Below are 16,635 nucleotides of genomic sequence, written 5' to 3' on the forward strand. Positions count from 1 at the left end.
GCCCCTCAGCTTCAGCCCCCACCAGCAGGTGGGCAGGGGGCCCACAGCAATGCTGAGAGAAATCAAAACTCACCAAGCGTCACCGTGTCTGGCTCCAAAATTTATTGAACTACAAACACACATCACTCAAGAGCACCAGGTCTGGAGGAATGTGAGGGACCAACCCCCTGCCACTAACAGGGGGCAGGAGCTTCAGCTTCTGCTTGATTTGAACACAGACAACACCCCAAACCCAACAGAAATAATGCTACAGCAGAATTACAACGGTAATGGCACAGAATTTACAAAAATATAAATAACCTATTCGTAACCTTAAAGAAAAATAACATCTACCATAAAAAAACAACACATATTCCCTTGGGTAAACCATGGCTACAGAAATGTAGTGATTTGTTTTTTTTGAAAAGCACCAGAGTCTGAAGTATTAAATAATCCAACACAGAGGGGGTATCTCCCCCCAACACTTGCAGACTCTTCCAACAAGTGTGCCCAGATCAGTAACACCAAGTTTTCTTCAGTATTGCTATTTCTGTAAAAGCACATTGGAGGGAGAGCTCTCATGAGCCCCCTGTTCAGGAACAGCACCCGAGGGATGTTCACCAATTGTTCACCAGAATAAACACTTTAACAACAGTGAAGTATGTGCCTATTTTAAGTCTATGCTTAAGAGCTTCCCAGAACAGGGCTAGATTTAAACTTATCATACAAATTCCTCTGCAAATCAGACTTCCAGGCAAGACTGGTGTGGAAACCAATCACTTGTGAAAAAATAACCCCACTGCACTGGAGTGCTTCCATTGTTCAGTCCTAGCTCAAGTTTGCACAGATTTCAGAGTTATTTGATTTCTTTCACCTCTCTGTGAGCCATGCCAGCTTGGCACAAATGGCTTCCTGAGGCTGTGACGTGAGATCCAGCACTACAGGAATTTCCCTACCTTACATTCTATGTACTATGTTGAAAATACTATTAAAAAGCAAAAGTCAAGTATCAAGTCCATTGGTTCCCCAGTGAAGCAGTTCCCTGCTCAGGGATCACTGTTCTTCTGATGACTGAGTCACAGCATTTCCCTCTTTTCAAGGCTCTCATGGTTCCCTGAGGGCTCTGGCTGGGCTCGAGGCAGCCTGGCCAAGTGGTTTTAGGGTGGGCTAGAGGCTACCTGTTGAACTTTTGGCCCTTGTAAACACAGCTGGTTTTGTCACCGCAGCTGAAGGAAGGTGCCTGCCAAGAGCACAGTGAGAGTGGGGAGCAGCCTTTGGCTGGGAGCTGGGGGAGCCTCACTGCTGAAAAGCCACGTCCTGCAGGGCTCCTGTGCAGTGTCCAGCCCTGCTGGAGCACCAGCCAGTGAGACTTGCACTGACACCACAGGTGAGGCTCTGAGGGGGAACCCAGAACAGTTCAAACACACAGAAAACCAGTCCTGCCAGCCTGTGCTGGGACAGCACACCCTGTGGCACAGCCAGGGCCTGAGGGGCAGCACCAGTGGGGCAGGGGCTGGGCATGGCCCATACCCACAGCCAGCTCAGCACACACCCTCTGTGCTGCACCCTCGAGCCAGGGGGTGAGTTTTGAGTACAAGTAATATTGCTCAGACATCAAACAATTGAAAAATAAGTTTACCTTAAAAGCTATGAAGAAAATGAGGTTGATTTCTTTATAAAAAGTGAGAAAAACCCCTAAACAAATGAACTAAATCCTCACTTCATTTGCTTGGCCCAGAGCCCCACTGTGGCACACTAATGGAGCTGCCCAGCACGTGAAGAGATTTGCAGCACACACCTGTGGCATGTCCCCATCACCCACAGCTCTAATTTAACAGCCCTTCCTGCCCATCTCCTGCTCCTCACACTGCCATGTGACAGGAGCTCTGCCATCCTGCCTGGCTGCCACTGCTCTGTGCACTCCAAGTGACCACACACTGGTGGCACTGGTGACACAGAGCACACAGGACAAGCTGCACAGTCCAGTTCCAACTTCAAAGCCAGGGCCAGCAAGCTGAGCTGCAGGGAGGCTCTTACTCAGAGGCAGTGGGTGAAGTTATTTTCCTTCCCACTGGAAGTGACTATGTCCACAGAGGGATTAAATATTTATTGGATTTTGCGAGGTGATTAAACCCAGCACTCTCCCTGCCACAGAAAAGCCTCAAACAGGAAATCCCTGGCCCCAGGCTGTGTGTGCTATAGCAACACTCCCCAACAGTCCAAGAGTGCAGCAAGAGTCTGACTAATCCTGGCCCCACATGGCTCAAAGTTCAACGCTGTAGGTCTTGGGCAGCAAAGAGCAATAAAACTACCTTGACTGTTGAAGAAACAAGCAGTGAGGGAAAGTGCCAGGTCCAGCGCCAACTGCCCATGCCTTTGTTTATCTGAGCACATCCTGGGTGTGTTCAAGCCCCAACATCTTTAAACAGGGAAAGAAAACAGCAGCAGCTATTGCTCCCTGGGGTGTGGGGGAGATCTGCCTTCCTAGAGAAGGGCACTGGTTTCTTTGAGGTACCGTGGTCAGATAAAGGAGAATTCTGTGGGGTCTGGGAGGGGGCAGCAGGCAGTGGGGTAACAGTGCCACTTGCTGGTGACCACCACAGCACCGGCTCCTGCTGAGACCCCGGTGACAGGCAGGACAGCAGAGAGCAGCCCCAGCCACACAGTGAGGACAAAGCAAGGTCACCAGCTCAGCCCCAGCGATGCTGTCTGCGAGCCTTGGGATGGCTCCGGTGACACCACATCACAGAACAGCCCGAGTTGGAAGGGACCACAAAGATCACAGAGTACAACTCTGAAGTGAATGGCCCACAGAGGGACTGAGCCCTCAGCCCTGGTGTTACCAGCAGCAGCCTCTGTTGGGAGCTGAGCCACAGCCCCAGCCCTGCTGGCAGCTGCCCTGCCCCTGACCCCCAGCATGCCCAGCCGCCCCCACACTGCTCTGCCCTGCTCAGGAACGTGTCCTGCAGCCCCCACTGCTGTCCAGGGCCACCAGCACAGCCCCGTGGCCACGGCACACCAGGAACAGCCCAGCTGCCTGCAGCCCCCAGGCTCAGGCACAACACTGAAATCAGGGTGACAGCAAGACCATGGCAAGTCATGACAAATCCCCCAGGGTGACATACCAAGCAGAAGGGTGCTCCCCCTTCCCAGTAGCAACTCCCAGGAATGAGAAATCAGGCCATTTTTAGGCAGGAAAAAAAAAGGAAAAATGTTGTTTTAAAAGAGGAGGAGCTTCTGCAGGAGCTCCTGCTGTGGCTGGCACGGGAATGTCACTGCTGCCTGTGACCACAGCCACAGCTTCAGCCCTCAGCTGCCACCTGTGGGGCAGTGTCCCTGCCCCTGACACTCTGTGCCACCACAGGCAGTTTGTGAAGCCTTGGAAGCAATGGGTGTGAACAGCCACGGGGCTGGGGTGAGCCAGCACCTGCCCATGGCCAACAGCCACAGCCCAACGAGGGCTTACATCAGCTCCTCATGAGAGTCAGCCTGAAACTCGTGCCAGGATGCTACACTGCACCACAAATGGGCACAGGAAGAGGAAGGTGCCAGGGTGGCACAGAGGGACAAAGGCTGGTGGCCCTGGCACATCAGCCACCGTAGGTCCTCTGCCAAGGAAATCGCAGCACAGAGGAAGAGAAGCAACTGTAAAGTAAACTGAGAAAGTGGCAACTGGCACCCAGGAAAAGAGGGCACGGGCCAGAGGAAGGATGGGAAAGCTGGAATGGAAGGGAGGAGATGGCTGGGCTCATAGGAGGGCACTGCCCATTGACAGTGAGCCCAATGGCTGAGGAACCCCATGGCAACAGTGGGGGAGGACAGGGCTCACTGCAGAGCCAGAGCACCGCAATATGGGCAGCACATCAACCAACAGGGAAGGGTGTCACAACCAGACAAAAAACAGCCTCTGGAGGGGCCTGAGCAAGCCCTCCCCCACAGAGCAGGGAAAAGGCACGGCTGTGCTTCCTGAACCCCTGTGCAGAGACACCCGTCACGTCCATTCCACGACACAAAAACCATCTCCATGTCCTCCTGCCACGCACCCCAGGGAGGTTCTGTGACTGCAGGCCGCTGTTTCAGCAGCGCATGGAGCTTCCTCTGTCCCTGGGCGTGCCCTAGCGCTGGCGGTCGGGCGCGGGGCTGAGCGTGAAGTGGTCGCAGAGCAGGAGGAGGGCGTCGAAGCGCTGGAGCCGCTGCAGCGCCCGCGCCAGCAGAGGGACGGTGACCGCAGCTCCCGCAGAGGTGAAGTGTGCCACCAGCTGCTCAAAGCCCGAAATCCGCCCCAGCAGCTGCGGCATCAGCCCCAGCTCCAGAGCCACGTGGCTGAAGTTCTTCACACCGCTCAAGGAAGGGTCCAACAGGAAGGCCAGAGACTGCACCAAGGAATGGGGCAGCTCTGCTATTGGGAGACCTGGGGACGGCAACACAGCGAGGGTGGGTTAGGACACATCCTAGCCAAACAGGAAAAGAGCAAAGAGAACAGCCAGCCTCCAGCCTCAGGCCCTGCTGAGCAGGTGAAAGGCCACCCTGCCAGGGCAGGGATCTCCTCCAAAATCACTTTTAGAGCTCAGCAACATGGAGCTGGCTCAGTCCTGGGGAAGCTGCTAACTGGTGACAGCTGGGCCACCTGCCCACAGGCCACTCGAGGCAGCATCACAGAAAATATACCCTGTGGACCAGCACCAAAGGCCACAAGTCAGGTGAGTCCCTGGTGGGCTTCTGGAGGAGCTTCCTCCCAAGAGCCTTCCTCTGATATGCCCGTACTTGGAGTACAAAGGTGAGACCGAAAGGCCACTTACCACTGGCCGTGCTGCTGATCTGAGTCACCAGGCTCTGGGCATCATCCACCTGGCAAGACAAAGACCCCAAGGTTGGTGTCAGTCTGCTGAGAACAGCAAAGCCTGGCTCTGCTCCCAGGGCTTGCACAGGGGCTCAGGGAATTCTTCTCCAGCCTTTCCACCCCATATTAACATAACTCAGTCCATATTCCTACCCCTGTGTGGAGCCCAGCCCCTGTGCCCGAGCCTTGGGCAGCTGGCAGCAGCTCTGAGCAGTGCAAGGCAGGAGGAACTCACCGGCTGCTCCCCGGGTGGGATTTCAGCTGTGGGCAGGTGATGAGCCCTCTCCTGCACCCCAGCACTGCTCTCTGCTGGAATCCTCTTCACAGCCCTGCCGGCCGCGTCCTCCAGCCGCTCACCACCCACAAACTCCGCCTGGCTGGAGAACTTCTGGAGGTCCAGCTCAGTGCACTCCACGGGGGCATGGGGCCACTTGTGCTGCATCTCAGAGGCACAGGAGGAGAGGGGGGCCAGGGCCTCCACCGTGCCCTGCCTGGGGGCGGGGGGCGGCAGGACCCCCTCCAGGCAGTCACCGTGGCCTGAGGCCCGGATCAGGGGCTGGCTTTCCAGGAGGCTCCTGCCCAGCTGGGCCTTGGAGGCAGTGCTGGCTGCAATGGCTGGTGGCAAGTCCATCTCTGGCTGGAGAGAGGGGAGCTGGAGACCCACGGCCTCCCCATCAGAAATGAACTGCACTGCTTCCACGGGGCCTGGAAACAGAAACCAGCACTCATCAGTGAAGCTCAGCATCCAGCTCCATCCTTCCTGCCTCAGGGCATCTCATCCTGGGACCATGTGAGCTGGAGCCCAGCACCACCCACCCTTCCCCAGGGAAAGAACAAGAGCAGGTACCTTCTGCCTGCCTGTAGCAAGGGCTCAAATTCTTCACACCCAGGCAGCAGGGTCCAGACATCTGCTCCTCACACAGGAACCTGCCGGGTGCTGCTGCAGTTGGGAACGTTGCTCGCTGGCCCGAGAAGTTCTGAGTCCTCAGGAAGACTTTGAGGGTAGAGGAGAAACAGCCTGAGCAAAGGCTTGGCTGGCTTCCCTAGCATGTGCTCAGCCCTGTGGTATGTCTGCCAGCAAGGAGCTGAGAGCCCAGCAGCTCCCTGGCACGCTGCTGGATGCCATCCTGCCCCAACCCTGGCCACCACACCTACAGCCCTCTTCATTCTGCAGCAAAGAGCCACCCAAGCAGAAAAACCTCAGAAGGGAGGATTGCTAGTTCTGACAGTGAAATGGCCTCCTCCTCCTGATGGCCCTAAGAAAAGGAGGGAGGCTCCTCTGTGTCACTGAGCAGGTAAAGCACACACAGAGAGGCCCTGCAGGCATGAGAAGCAGGATGAGGTGTCTATTCTGTGTGAGCTGAGGAACAGCTGGGTCACTGTGCTGTGAATTCAGCAATGCTCTGCGCAGCAAGAAGGGGCCACGGGCACAGGTGAGTGGCACAGCGGGGAGGAGAGCACCAACTCACCTCTCTGGCACTGGCTTTTCCAGAATCGCTTGCAGTAGATGATGGAAAGTGCCAGAAGCACCAGGACAATGATGACCAGGGCACTGCTGGTCAGTGCAAGAAGGGCTGTGTCCTGTGGTGGCACAGTAGGGACAGCGACCTTCACCAGGTTTGTTCTGGAGCGACCTGCAAACATCCACACAGCATTGGAGCCAAACCCCAAGGCTTGGACCACCCCTTCCCTGCCCATCCCTCATCACAGGCCATGGCTGTGGCTCCCCTGTGCCCACGTCCCCTGCCCTGACCCCAGCAGGGTGGGACACCTACACTGTGGCTCGGAGGACGGCGTCTGCTTGGTGCAGGGAATGCACTCCCACTCCAGCTGCCCGCTGATCCGCGCCTTCCTGTAGAACCTGCCGGAACAGAGCACACAGGCCCAGCTCAGCCTGGCCCCCCGGGCTGCCACCACCCTGCTGTGCAGCCAGGGAGCTGTGCCACCCACCCCACAGCACAGGGGGACACCTGTCCTGCACTCCTGCCTGGCTGGCAACAGGGCTCTCATCGCTGGCTGGAGCCACACCACACCTACTTGTTCATGTCTAGCTGTCATTTGTCAAGAAGCAACATCTTCCCAACAGCCCCCGCTCCCTGCCCCCATCATGTCTGCTGAAGTGGATTTTAATGGTTACTAGCTCCCTACAGGGCTGGGAACAGCCCAGCTATGGCTCTGTCTGAGAAGAGACTCCTACACTGGAGCCCACTGCTGGCCAGTGCTGTCTGCAGCACAGGCTGTCTGTATGCAGCCATTTCACTTCAGTAACCCCTTAAACCCCCTCTTTGGGGACTACTAACCATAGTGGTCTGCAACACTTCATCTTCCAGGGCTCAGCCACCCTGGTGTCTACAGAACAATGAGAGTCTGGAAGTTTTCTTTCACAGCTCATTTACGTGAGCCTTCAGGTTTCCTTCTCTAGGGACCCACTAGATGGGTCTGACTTCCATGCCATTAGCAGTGTCCTCACAGGGACACCCCTGGGTCACCAGGCTCCTCTTAGGTGCCGTGTGGGACCCCTGTGCCCAGCCCCTCCCTCCTGCCCAGGGCTGGCTGTGCTGTGCTGGCCCCGCTCACCCCGGCAGGCACTCCCCGCAGACAGCGTCGGCCGTGGCCGTGCAGTTGGATTTCTGCAGGCGGTTGATGAGGGCACAGGACAGGCAGGGCTTGCAGCCGTGGTGTCCCCAGCGGTCCTTGAACTTCCTGGGAGGGCAGGCCACGCACTGCGCGTCCCCGCCACTGCCATCGCCGCAGTCCTGCAAGGGGAGGGGACACGATATTGGGGACATGTGGTGAGGGGCCACCACAGGCTCCAAAGGGTACTGAGTGTCCCTTCTTTGAGGGCAAAAGGCCACTGTTCATGGAGGGTCCTCAGAACCCAGCTGAGAGCAGCCACCGCCAGTGCAGCTCCCAGGAGACACTCGGGGACCCTGTCTGCTGCCAGCTGGGGCCCACTGGTGTGCTCTGGGTGTTGGAAAGCTCCAGCAGCACCACCAGGTGAACCCTGCTGCCTCCCACCAACCCAAACCTGCCACCAACCCAAGCCTCCCCCCTCTGAGACCCCCTGGACCCTTTGCAGCAGTGTCCTGCTCTCACACACCCAGGTGCAGCCCAGCCACGCAGTGTGACCTTGCTCAGGGCTACAGACCAGAGGAAATTTAGACTTCCACCAGCAAAAAAAGGAAATCAGGTTGCTCCTTGTGCTGCCTTAAATCCCTCATCACCTCCTGCTTCCATTGTCTCACCCTTCTACCAGGGTAAGTCAAACAAGCCACCATCCCATCCTGCCAAGTCTCAGCTCTTCCCAACATGCTGGGACCTAAGATCACCTTTCTGAAGGGAGGCTGGCAGATTAACCCAGCTGTGCCACACATGATCATTTCTGCTCCTTGCAGAGAAGTCAATTTACCTTGGAAAGCTCCTGCCCAGGCATGCACTTCCTGCAGGGGACACATTTCTTCTGGTCATCCAGGTACTCACTCTCTTGGCAGGCCATTGTGCTGAAGAGGAGAGGGGAGCTTGGGGACAAGAGGAAGAGAAGGCAGAGGGATCAGAGCCAGCCCTAACACATCTGGGATGAGCAGTGTGCCCATGTCTGGGTAGACATCTCCACCTGGCCAGGACAGCAGCCAGCACTGCTGAGCACTGGGGGAGGGACTTGGGCAGGAGGTGACTCCTGGCTCCCTCCACATGGCTCCATCAGTCCCAGGCTGGCCATGGGCTGCCCCATTCTGTTGTTGTCTCACAGCCTCACAATGCAGCAAATGAAATTTCAGTCACAGTATTGAAGTACTGACCACTAACTGCTCAGGTCACCAGGGCATTCTGCCAGCCCCAGCCATGGCTCTGGGTACCAGAGACAATCAGGAGAGAGCTTGGCCCCAGCAAAGACTCAGCAAAAAAGAAAAGCCTGGAGCTGTGCAGTTGCTCAGGCTCTTGCCCCATGCATGTTTCATCTCTGCATGGTGTCACTCACAGCAAACTCAGAGGAGCAGCAGAAGAAGCTCCCACCTCCCTCTGGAAAACCCTCCAGAGCCTTCCTGAGGTGCATTAATGGCTCAGCAGAAGGTAACAACAGAACCAGCCCAGGACCAGCATCTCAATCAGAGCAAGCAGTTCAGACTGAAGCTGCAAAACTGAGCAATTTACTTGGAGTTTTGGGGCTGCCTGATTATTTCTGCAGATTCTAGGTGGGTTCTTCCCATGAAAACAGGGAATGAAACCCACTTTCACTAGACCAATCTCCACTTTGCTTTTCCTATTACCTCATGCAGAAAATCAAGAGAGAAACTGTTCAACCTGCCTTGGGACCAAGTTCTCCACACCCATCAGGAATGGTGAACACCTTTTGGAGGACACCAGCCTGAAGAGCCTGGAGAACCAGAGCTGTCCTCTGAGAGGGAAGCTTGGCCAGATGTCTGGCCCCTGCAAGGCTCTTGCAGTAAGAGGGGGGATCATCTACAGGGCCCCCACACCTCCTGCCACAGCTCCTTCCCCTCCCACAGCAGCATTCCTCTGCAGGCTTTTTCTGCCTAATCCCACCACTCCCTTGCCGGTGCCTTTTGGAAAAGGACACTTGGCTGGGCTCCCCCTGCTCTGGAGGGCCGAGATTCATGGGAGATGAGGTCTGCCCAGACGAGCACAGAGCATGAGTCACCCTCCCTCCTGCTCACAGCACGTGGGCTGATCCAGGATCAGCAGCCAAGTCCATGGGGACAGGCCAGCAGGGGCTGAAGGGACTCGGGAGGGGCATGGGCACAGCTTGTAACTAGCATAAAGGTTCCTGACACCACTGAATAGAAGAAGATTTGTCACCATCTCAGAGGGTGGTGATCCCAGTGTCTCTGCCTCAAGCACAGGGTTGGGTGTCAGGGTTCAGCTACAGGTTGAATACAGGAGGGAAAATAAAAAGCAAGGAGCCAGGTCCCAGAGGAATGACACACAGCTCCTCCGGGGGGCTGGCACACTGGGCAGGTGTCACCCAACTGTTCTGGGAGGGCAGCATGCCAGGGGCATGGAGTTTGGTTCAGGCTTTTGCTCCTGATGAATGAAACAGAATTGCAGGCAACAGGAAAGGAACCCTGACACCAGAGCAGGGACAGCAAGGGGCTGATTTTTACCTGCTCTCCAAAGTGCTGTAATGCAAGGAAAAAGGCACTGGTGAAAAAAACCCTCAACAAAATAAAAAAAACCCCAAACCAGCAGGGTTTTTGGTGAAACTGTCCTGCGAACACAACTTTGCCACTTTTTCTCATATATTTACAGAATTTCCCAGCCTTTCAAAGGGTCTGCAGCTGAGACAATGCCCTCAAAGCCCCCTCCCCACAAGAACCCCGTTTAAAGCAGTTTGCCAAATACAGAAAGTTACACAGGCCAAAGGAATCCTGTGTCAGAGCTGCTCCAAGCACAAGGACCTCTGCCAGGATGATGGAATCACTCAAGATGGAGCAGACAGCCCTACCCAACGTGCCAGCAGGATACTGGGCACAGGGCAGGTCTGCTGCTGCTCAAGTGTGACAATACAGGGAACCAGCACTTGGTTGAGTATCAGGCATGAAATTCAAAGCTGGGAGATCTTTGCAATTCTTATTTCAACACCACCAGACCCGAGACATTTGATTTGTACATGGAGGACACATCTAAACCACCTGGTGCTGCTCTGGTATGGCAGCAACCTTGGATCACCTAATGTTTGACTGAAACAACTGGAAAAGCCAAGGAAAAGCCAAAACCAACAACTCCCACCTCTTTGGGAGCCACATGGAGTCTCCCTGACACTTCCAGGGCTGCACATTTTATCTGCCACAGGGGAATATAAAGGTGACACAGTAACAATGAGCATACATGGGGCACAGTATCGATGTACTTAGAGGTTGAGGGGAAGAAGAACCTCCTGCCATCAGTCCCAGATGAGATCTCACTGGAAAACATCTCTAATTTGTTAAAGAACTCTTTTATTGCCTTCAAGAGACATCCTGCCTGAGCAGGAGAGCAGAATGGGCTCCCCACTGCATCAGCCCTTGAGATACCAAAGCCATGAGCTGCTGAATGAGTTTCACTGCGTGAGATGAAATGGTTCCAGCAGAGCCACAGCATGAGCTGCAGTTCATCCACCCTGTGACAGCACTACAGCTCAGCCATTGTCTTTTCTCTGTGAAAGTGTAATTTTCAAAAAAATATTAGGCTGTATTGGAATCCAATCTATTTCTTTTGTGTGCAGCTAAAGGATTATGGGAGGAAAACAAGGGTGAGGAAAACAGTAAGTGAAAAGGTACAAAATGAAAGCCATCAGTGAAACCCTCAGTGCTGCTGATTCTCCCCATCGGCCCAGCAGGGACTGGGGTGGGAGAGCTGGCAGGGATGCAGGCAGGACAGGAGGAGATGGGGTGGGGGCTGCTTCCCATCTCAGCCACGGACCCTGTGCCCTCCAGCCATGGGGCTCTGCTTGCCTGGGACAGGAGGTGCCCAGACCCACCCTCAGGGGCTCAGACACCCACCAGCAGTGGCTCTTCCACATCAGCACATGAGCCAGCACACACATTACAGGAGATTTCTACTCTGCTGCAGGACTGACTGGCACAGACAGGCAGCACCATGGCTCAAGATGAGACACTTGGATACACTGGAACCCAAGAACAAAGAGCTGAAATCCTAAATAAGAGCTGCAAGTGAAAAGCAGGGGGAAAAACGCTATCTGGAAAGTATGAGTGCATGCCTCATGGCTGGCCACAGTCAGCTCCAGCCTCCTGCTCAGCCATTCCCTCACTCTGGTCCAGACAGTGTCTCCTCATCTCCCTGTGCCACAAACTGTGCTGGGAGAACCTTTACAGCAGTGGGACTCCTCTGGGAAATGGGTGTCTCACAGAAGAAAAAAAGGTGGAATCTGAGGCTTTCCACGTGGCTTGGAAATCAGCAGGTATCTCAGACAGGAGATTCTACACACACAGCTGCCCACTAAGTGTTTTATCTGGAGTGGCTGGGGACTTGTGTTTGCTTTAAGCGAAAGCACCGTGCGTGGGGTGGGGAGGAAGTGCCCCGGGCTGCTCTCACCCCTCTTTAGCGCACAGCAGTAGTCCCCAGGGCACAATGCCCACTTCCCAGTGATTTTTGCCAAGTTAGGGCTGCCCCACCTCGGAAACCCACACGCTGCCTTACCAGGTATCTCAAGTAACACCTCCAAAGCTCCTATCAATTTGCATAAAACTTTGGATTTCCATCTGGTTTTTGCTCCTCATCTAATTCTTAATAACTTTCACTATCTTCCGGCAATAATCAGAAAACCACTGTAGCCGAAAAAGCTCTCTGAGACCATGGAGTCCAACTGTTCCCCACCAGTAACCCACGTCCCCAAGTGCCACATCCCCGCGTCCACGAAATCTCCCCAAACAGTGACTTCACCCCTGCCTGTGGCAGGGCATGAATTTTTTGGGGGGAAAAACTTGTTCCTAATATACAACCTAAACCTCCCGACCCCCGCATCTGGCAGCTGCTCCTGTCTGGAAAAGCAGCCGAGGCGAGACGGGACGGCTGCGGGGGCAGCGCGCTGCGCCCACGCGGGTGCCGGCCGTGGGCGCGCCCCGGCCCAGCCCGGCCCATCCCGGCCCGGCCCATCCCGGCCCGGCTCAGCCCGGCTCGCCCACTGCCCCCGCAGCCCAGCCAGACCCAGACCCCGCCGGCGCCCCCCGCCGCCCGCTCGGGAAGGCGGCAGCGCGCCGGGATTTGCCCGGGCACGTCCCGGCCAGGGGCTCCGCCGCGGCACGGCCGCCCCGCATCGCCCGCCCGGCAACCCCGGGACCCCGGCGCCGGCTCCGCATCTCCCGCTGCCCGCACCCCTCGGGCCGGTGCCGCCCGGCCCGGTACCGCCGGCGTTCAGCGGGGAGCACGGAACCGGCTACAGCCCACGTGTATCGCTGCCGCTGCGCTGCCGGGAGCGGAGCCCGCCGCGGATCCCGCCGGTCCCCCCGACCCCGCAACCGCCTCCGCCCGGCGGCGACACCGGCACCGGGGAGGGTCGGGACCGCCGAGCGGGCGGGCGGGCAGGTGCGCGACCCCCCGGGTTACCTGACTCGGTGCTAGCAGCACGGCACGGACCGGACCGGGACCGGCGGGGCGGCGGGAACAGGAGAGACGGCGCGGAGCCGGACCGGCACCGGCAGCGACTCGGCGGCCCCGCGTGGAGCGGCGCGGGTCGGAGCCCGTCCCGTCCCGGGCACCGGGAGTGCCCCGCGCCCCGCCCCGCAGCTCCATTGGCGGCGGCGCCGCCGGGGCGGGGCCATGGCGGGGAGCGGCGCCGGCGGGGGCGGCCGGGGAGCGGCACCGGCACCGGGGGGCGGCGGGGCCGGAGCTCCGCGCCGAGGGGAGTCCGGGCACAGCAGCGCCGGGGTGTCCCGCTGTCACCGGCCGGGGTGCGACACTAGAGAACCCCCGCGTGTGCGGGACCGTGTTCCCCATGACCCGAGGCTGTCCGGCGCCTCAGGTGCGGGCTGGAGGCTGAATGAGCCCCGAGCCGGCCGCGGGGGAACACCAGGAAGGAATAAACTCCGGGTTCCGAGTGCCACGCACGGTGTGTGTACCCTGTGAGGGTGGGCAGTGTGTGTTTGGTTTGTGTGGGCAGCGCACACCAGGCACGGCCGGCCCCGGAGCAGAGGGCTTCTCCCAGGATCAGCATTCGCATCTCCCGGGACTTGCCGTGACTCACCCGCGGTCTCCGGGTAGTTCTGGAGAGTCTCAGAGTTATCCCAGGAGTGCCGTGCAATGACCGACTCTACCACGGTGTGAACCAAACTCACCAGTGTGTGGACCTGAACCTCCTTGTGCACGGGCAGCTCAATTTCCCAGTGACAGCCCTTGGTGCTCCCCATTCAGTGCGCTGTCCCCGAACTGCTGCCCCTCAGTCCTGACCCAGACCCAGGACAGAGCCCTGCTGCCGTCCCAACCTCCGGGAAGGGCAGGATGGGCACTCAGTGCTGCTCGTTTCTGTGCCCTGGGCCGTACTGGTTGTTGTGCCAGGATGAGTACCCGAACAGTATTTGGGTTTAAACCGGTGATTTTGGGGAATGGTCCCCATTTCTCTCTCTTTCCTTTCAAACTTCAGGCGCTGTCTTTCCAAGCAATGCCTTTTTGAGATCTCTCCTCTGCTGCCCATTGTCACTGTGGAGTAGCTTCGATAGAAGCCAGACTGTCAAGTAGGAATAACTGAAAGGATTTAATGAAATTCTCTTGAGCAGTCAACTTCACAAAATTATCATGGTTGGAAAAGGCCTTTAAGAACATCGAGTCCAAAAGTTACCCCAGCATGCACCATATTCACCACTAAACAATGCCCCCAGGTGCCACCCCACACCTCCAGGGAAGGTGATTCCATCAGTACCTTGGGCAACCTGTGCCTGGCCACTTTTTAGGGAAGTTTTCCCTCATATCCAACCTGAACCTCCCCTGATGCAGCTTGGGGCCGTTACCTCTCCTCGCGTTGCTGTTTCCTGGGAGCAGAGCCCGACCCTCCCGGCTGTCCCCTCCTGTCAGGAGCTGTGCAGAGCCCCGAGGGCCCCCCGAGCCTCCTTTTCCCCAGGCTGAGCCCCCGCAGTGGGACCCGCTCTCTCTCCCCCTGTCCCTCCCTAACTGGTGGCATTTCTCACCCGGTGTTTCAGCCGGTCACTGCCGCCGGCTCGCAGCGAGGGGAGCTCGGAGGAGCCGCTCGGGGCGGGAAGGTTTGGATGATTTGGATGATTTGGATGATTTCAGCGCTCGCACGGGCGGGCGGCTCCGCGGGGCCGCGCCTGATGCAATCGCCCCATTGCATCACCCACGGCCCGGGGGGGTCCGTGGGGCACAGAAACACCCGCGGGAGCTGTCACGGAGCGGTCCCGTCGGCAGAGGTCACCGGCAGGATGGGTTCGGTTCTGCTGGGAGCCGATTGCAGCAGCGCAGGATTCGCCCTGGGCGGGCACGGGCAGAGCTGCCCGGAGCGGGCTGCGGGTGCCTGACTGCGGGGCTGGGGCTGGTTTGAGGCCGGTTAGTGGTGGTTTGTGATTGGTTAGTGCTGGTTTATGGTTGGTTAGTGGTGGTTAGTGATAGTTTGTGGTGGTTTGTGGTTAGTTAGTGGTAGTTTGTGGTGGTTTGTGGTTGGTTAGCAGTAGTTTGTGGTGGTTTGTGGTTGGTTAGTGGTAGTTTGTGGTGATTTGTCGTTAGTTAGTAGTAGTTTGTGGTGGTTTGTGGTTGTTAGTGGTAGTTAGTGGTGGTTTGTGATTGGTTAGTGGTGGTTAATGATAGGTTGTGGTGGTTTGTGGGTGGTTAGTGGTAGTTTGTGGTAGTTTGTAGTTGGCTAGTGGTGGTTTGTGGTGGTTAGTGGTGGTTAGTGATGGTTTGTGGTTAGTTAGTGGTGGTTAGTAGTGGTTAGTGGTGGTTAGTGGTAGTTTGTAGTTGGTTAGTGGTGGTTAATGATAGGTTGTGGTGGTTTGTGGTTAGTAGTGGTTTGTGGGTGGTTAGTGGTAGTTTGTGGTAGTTTGTAGTTGGTTAGTGGTGGTTTGTGGTGGTTAGTGGTAGTTAGTGATGGTTTGTGATTGGTTAGTGGTGGTTAATGATAGGTTGTGGTGATTTGTGGGTGGTTAGTGGTGGTTAGTGATGGTTTGTGGTGGTTTGTGGTTAGTTAGTGGTGGTTAGTGGTGGTTAGTGATGGTTTGTGGTGGTTAGTGATGGTTTGTGGTTAGTTAGTGGTGGTTAGTGGTGGTTAGTGGTAGTTAGTAATGGTTTGTGGTGGTCCTCACTGAGGTCCTGTGCAGCCACACTGCTCCGATCAGCCTGAACCCACCAGCTCTGGGTCTGAGACCAAACCAGGCAGTCCTGCCTAATCCCAGTTCCCTTCTGTTGGACTGAATGTATTGAGGTGGGTTATTTCCCTGCTCAATCAGCACCTGGCAGCCACAGCCAGGGTAACATCTGGGAGAGCTGCTATTCCCAGATGCAGGGATGGCTGTGTAGGTAGAGTGCTGCAGATTTGGATGTGTTTTGCAGGCTGAGGCCCTAGAGATGTGAGCTTCAGCTTACAGCACTGTGCTCTCAGGTGTCTGGTGTTGCGATCATCCGATATGCTCAGGGTCACATTGTCTCCCTTCAGTTGTAACTGTGCTGCATAATTAACAGAATTCGTTTGTTGAGAGTTAGCAAAACCAGGAATTTTGAAGCAGAGACCAGTTTTACAGTTGTTTTTTTTTTTTTTTTTTTACATACTGGAGCATTCACAACACTAGAGGGCACCGAGACCAGGCAGGAATCAGCTGGGGAGGCGAAGCAGATTGTGAGCACCCCCGCACACGGACATACGGGCACACGGACACGTGGACACACGGACATGGAAACACCCTCCATCGGCACAGGAGGATCATCCCCCCAACACACGGTGTGGTGCAGCAGTCAGTCTCCCCGGAGTGCTTCTCCACAGCATCCTGCAAGGCTGAATCAATCCCGGCTGTTTCCGTGGGCGGGCAGGCACGGGCAGGACACGGGGCATCCCCGCAGGAGCTGCGGGAAGGGACAGGCCAGCGCCGCTCCAGCGTTTTCCCAGAGGGGAATTGTTGTGGTTTTGTGCTGCCAGAGGAATGAAGAGCTCGGGATCTCTGTTGAGCAACTCGGTGGATGCCGCTCGGGCTTCTGCAGAGGCTGCTCCGGTCTGGTGTCAGCAGAGGGCACTGGGAGATCGCCGGGAGCCTGCCCGAGCCGAGGAGCATCCGCAGCTTCCCAAGCTTCGTGTACGGAGGTCACAGATCCAGCTGTGCCTGGTCCTTTCCTCTCCTTCTGCTGTTGCACCCAGTTTCACTCGT

The 16,635-nt window shown here is 56.7% G+C and overlaps 1 protein-coding gene across 1 annotated transcript; it reads right to left on the bottom strand.

Annotated features, from left to right (window-relative positions):
• Positions 1 to 87: 87 nt before the first annotated feature.
• EDA2R (ectodysplasin A2 receptor) lies at positions 88 to 13,037 on the bottom strand. The gene is made up of 9 exons (XM_077186055.1): positions 12,881 to 13,037; positions 8,229 to 8,337; positions 7,397 to 7,575; positions 6,595 to 6,680; positions 6,289 to 6,453; positions 5,667 to 5,813; positions 5,055 to 5,524; positions 4,779 to 4,827; positions 88 to 4,390 (listed from the first exon to the last, which is right to left on the bottom strand). The coding sequence occupies exons 2-9, from the start codon at positions 8,313 to 8,315 to the stop codon at positions 4,095 to 4,097; spliced, it is 1,479 nt and encodes a 492-aa protein (XP_077042170.1). The 5' UTR covers positions 8,316 to 8,337; positions 12,881 to 13,037; the 3' UTR covers positions 88 to 4,094.
• Between the last annotated feature and the right edge of the window lie 3,598 nt (positions 13,038 to 16,635).

This window comes from Agelaius phoeniceus, chromosome 14, assembly GCF_051311805.1.
Source record: "Agelaius phoeniceus isolate bAgePho1 chromosome 14, bAgePho1.hap1, whole genome shotgun sequence".
NCBI lineage: Eukaryota > Metazoa > Chordata > Aves > Passeriformes > Icteridae > Agelaius > Agelaius phoeniceus.

Excerpts from the sequence above, each read along its gene's own strand:
- EDA2R (XM_077186055.1), bottom strand. The coding sequence starts at position 8,315 with ATGGCCTGCCAAGAGAGTGAGTACCTGGATGACCAGAAGAAATGTGTC. Across the intron at positions 5,814-6,288 it reads GAAAAGCCAGTGCCAGAGAG|TCTTCCTGAGGACTCAGAAC; the intron begins GTGAGTTGGTGC and ends CTACCCTCAAAG. Across the intron at positions 5,525-5,666 it reads TTGCTACAGGCAGGCAGAAG|GCCCCGTGGAAGCAGTGCAG; the intron begins GTACCTGCTCTT and ends TTCTGTTTCCAG.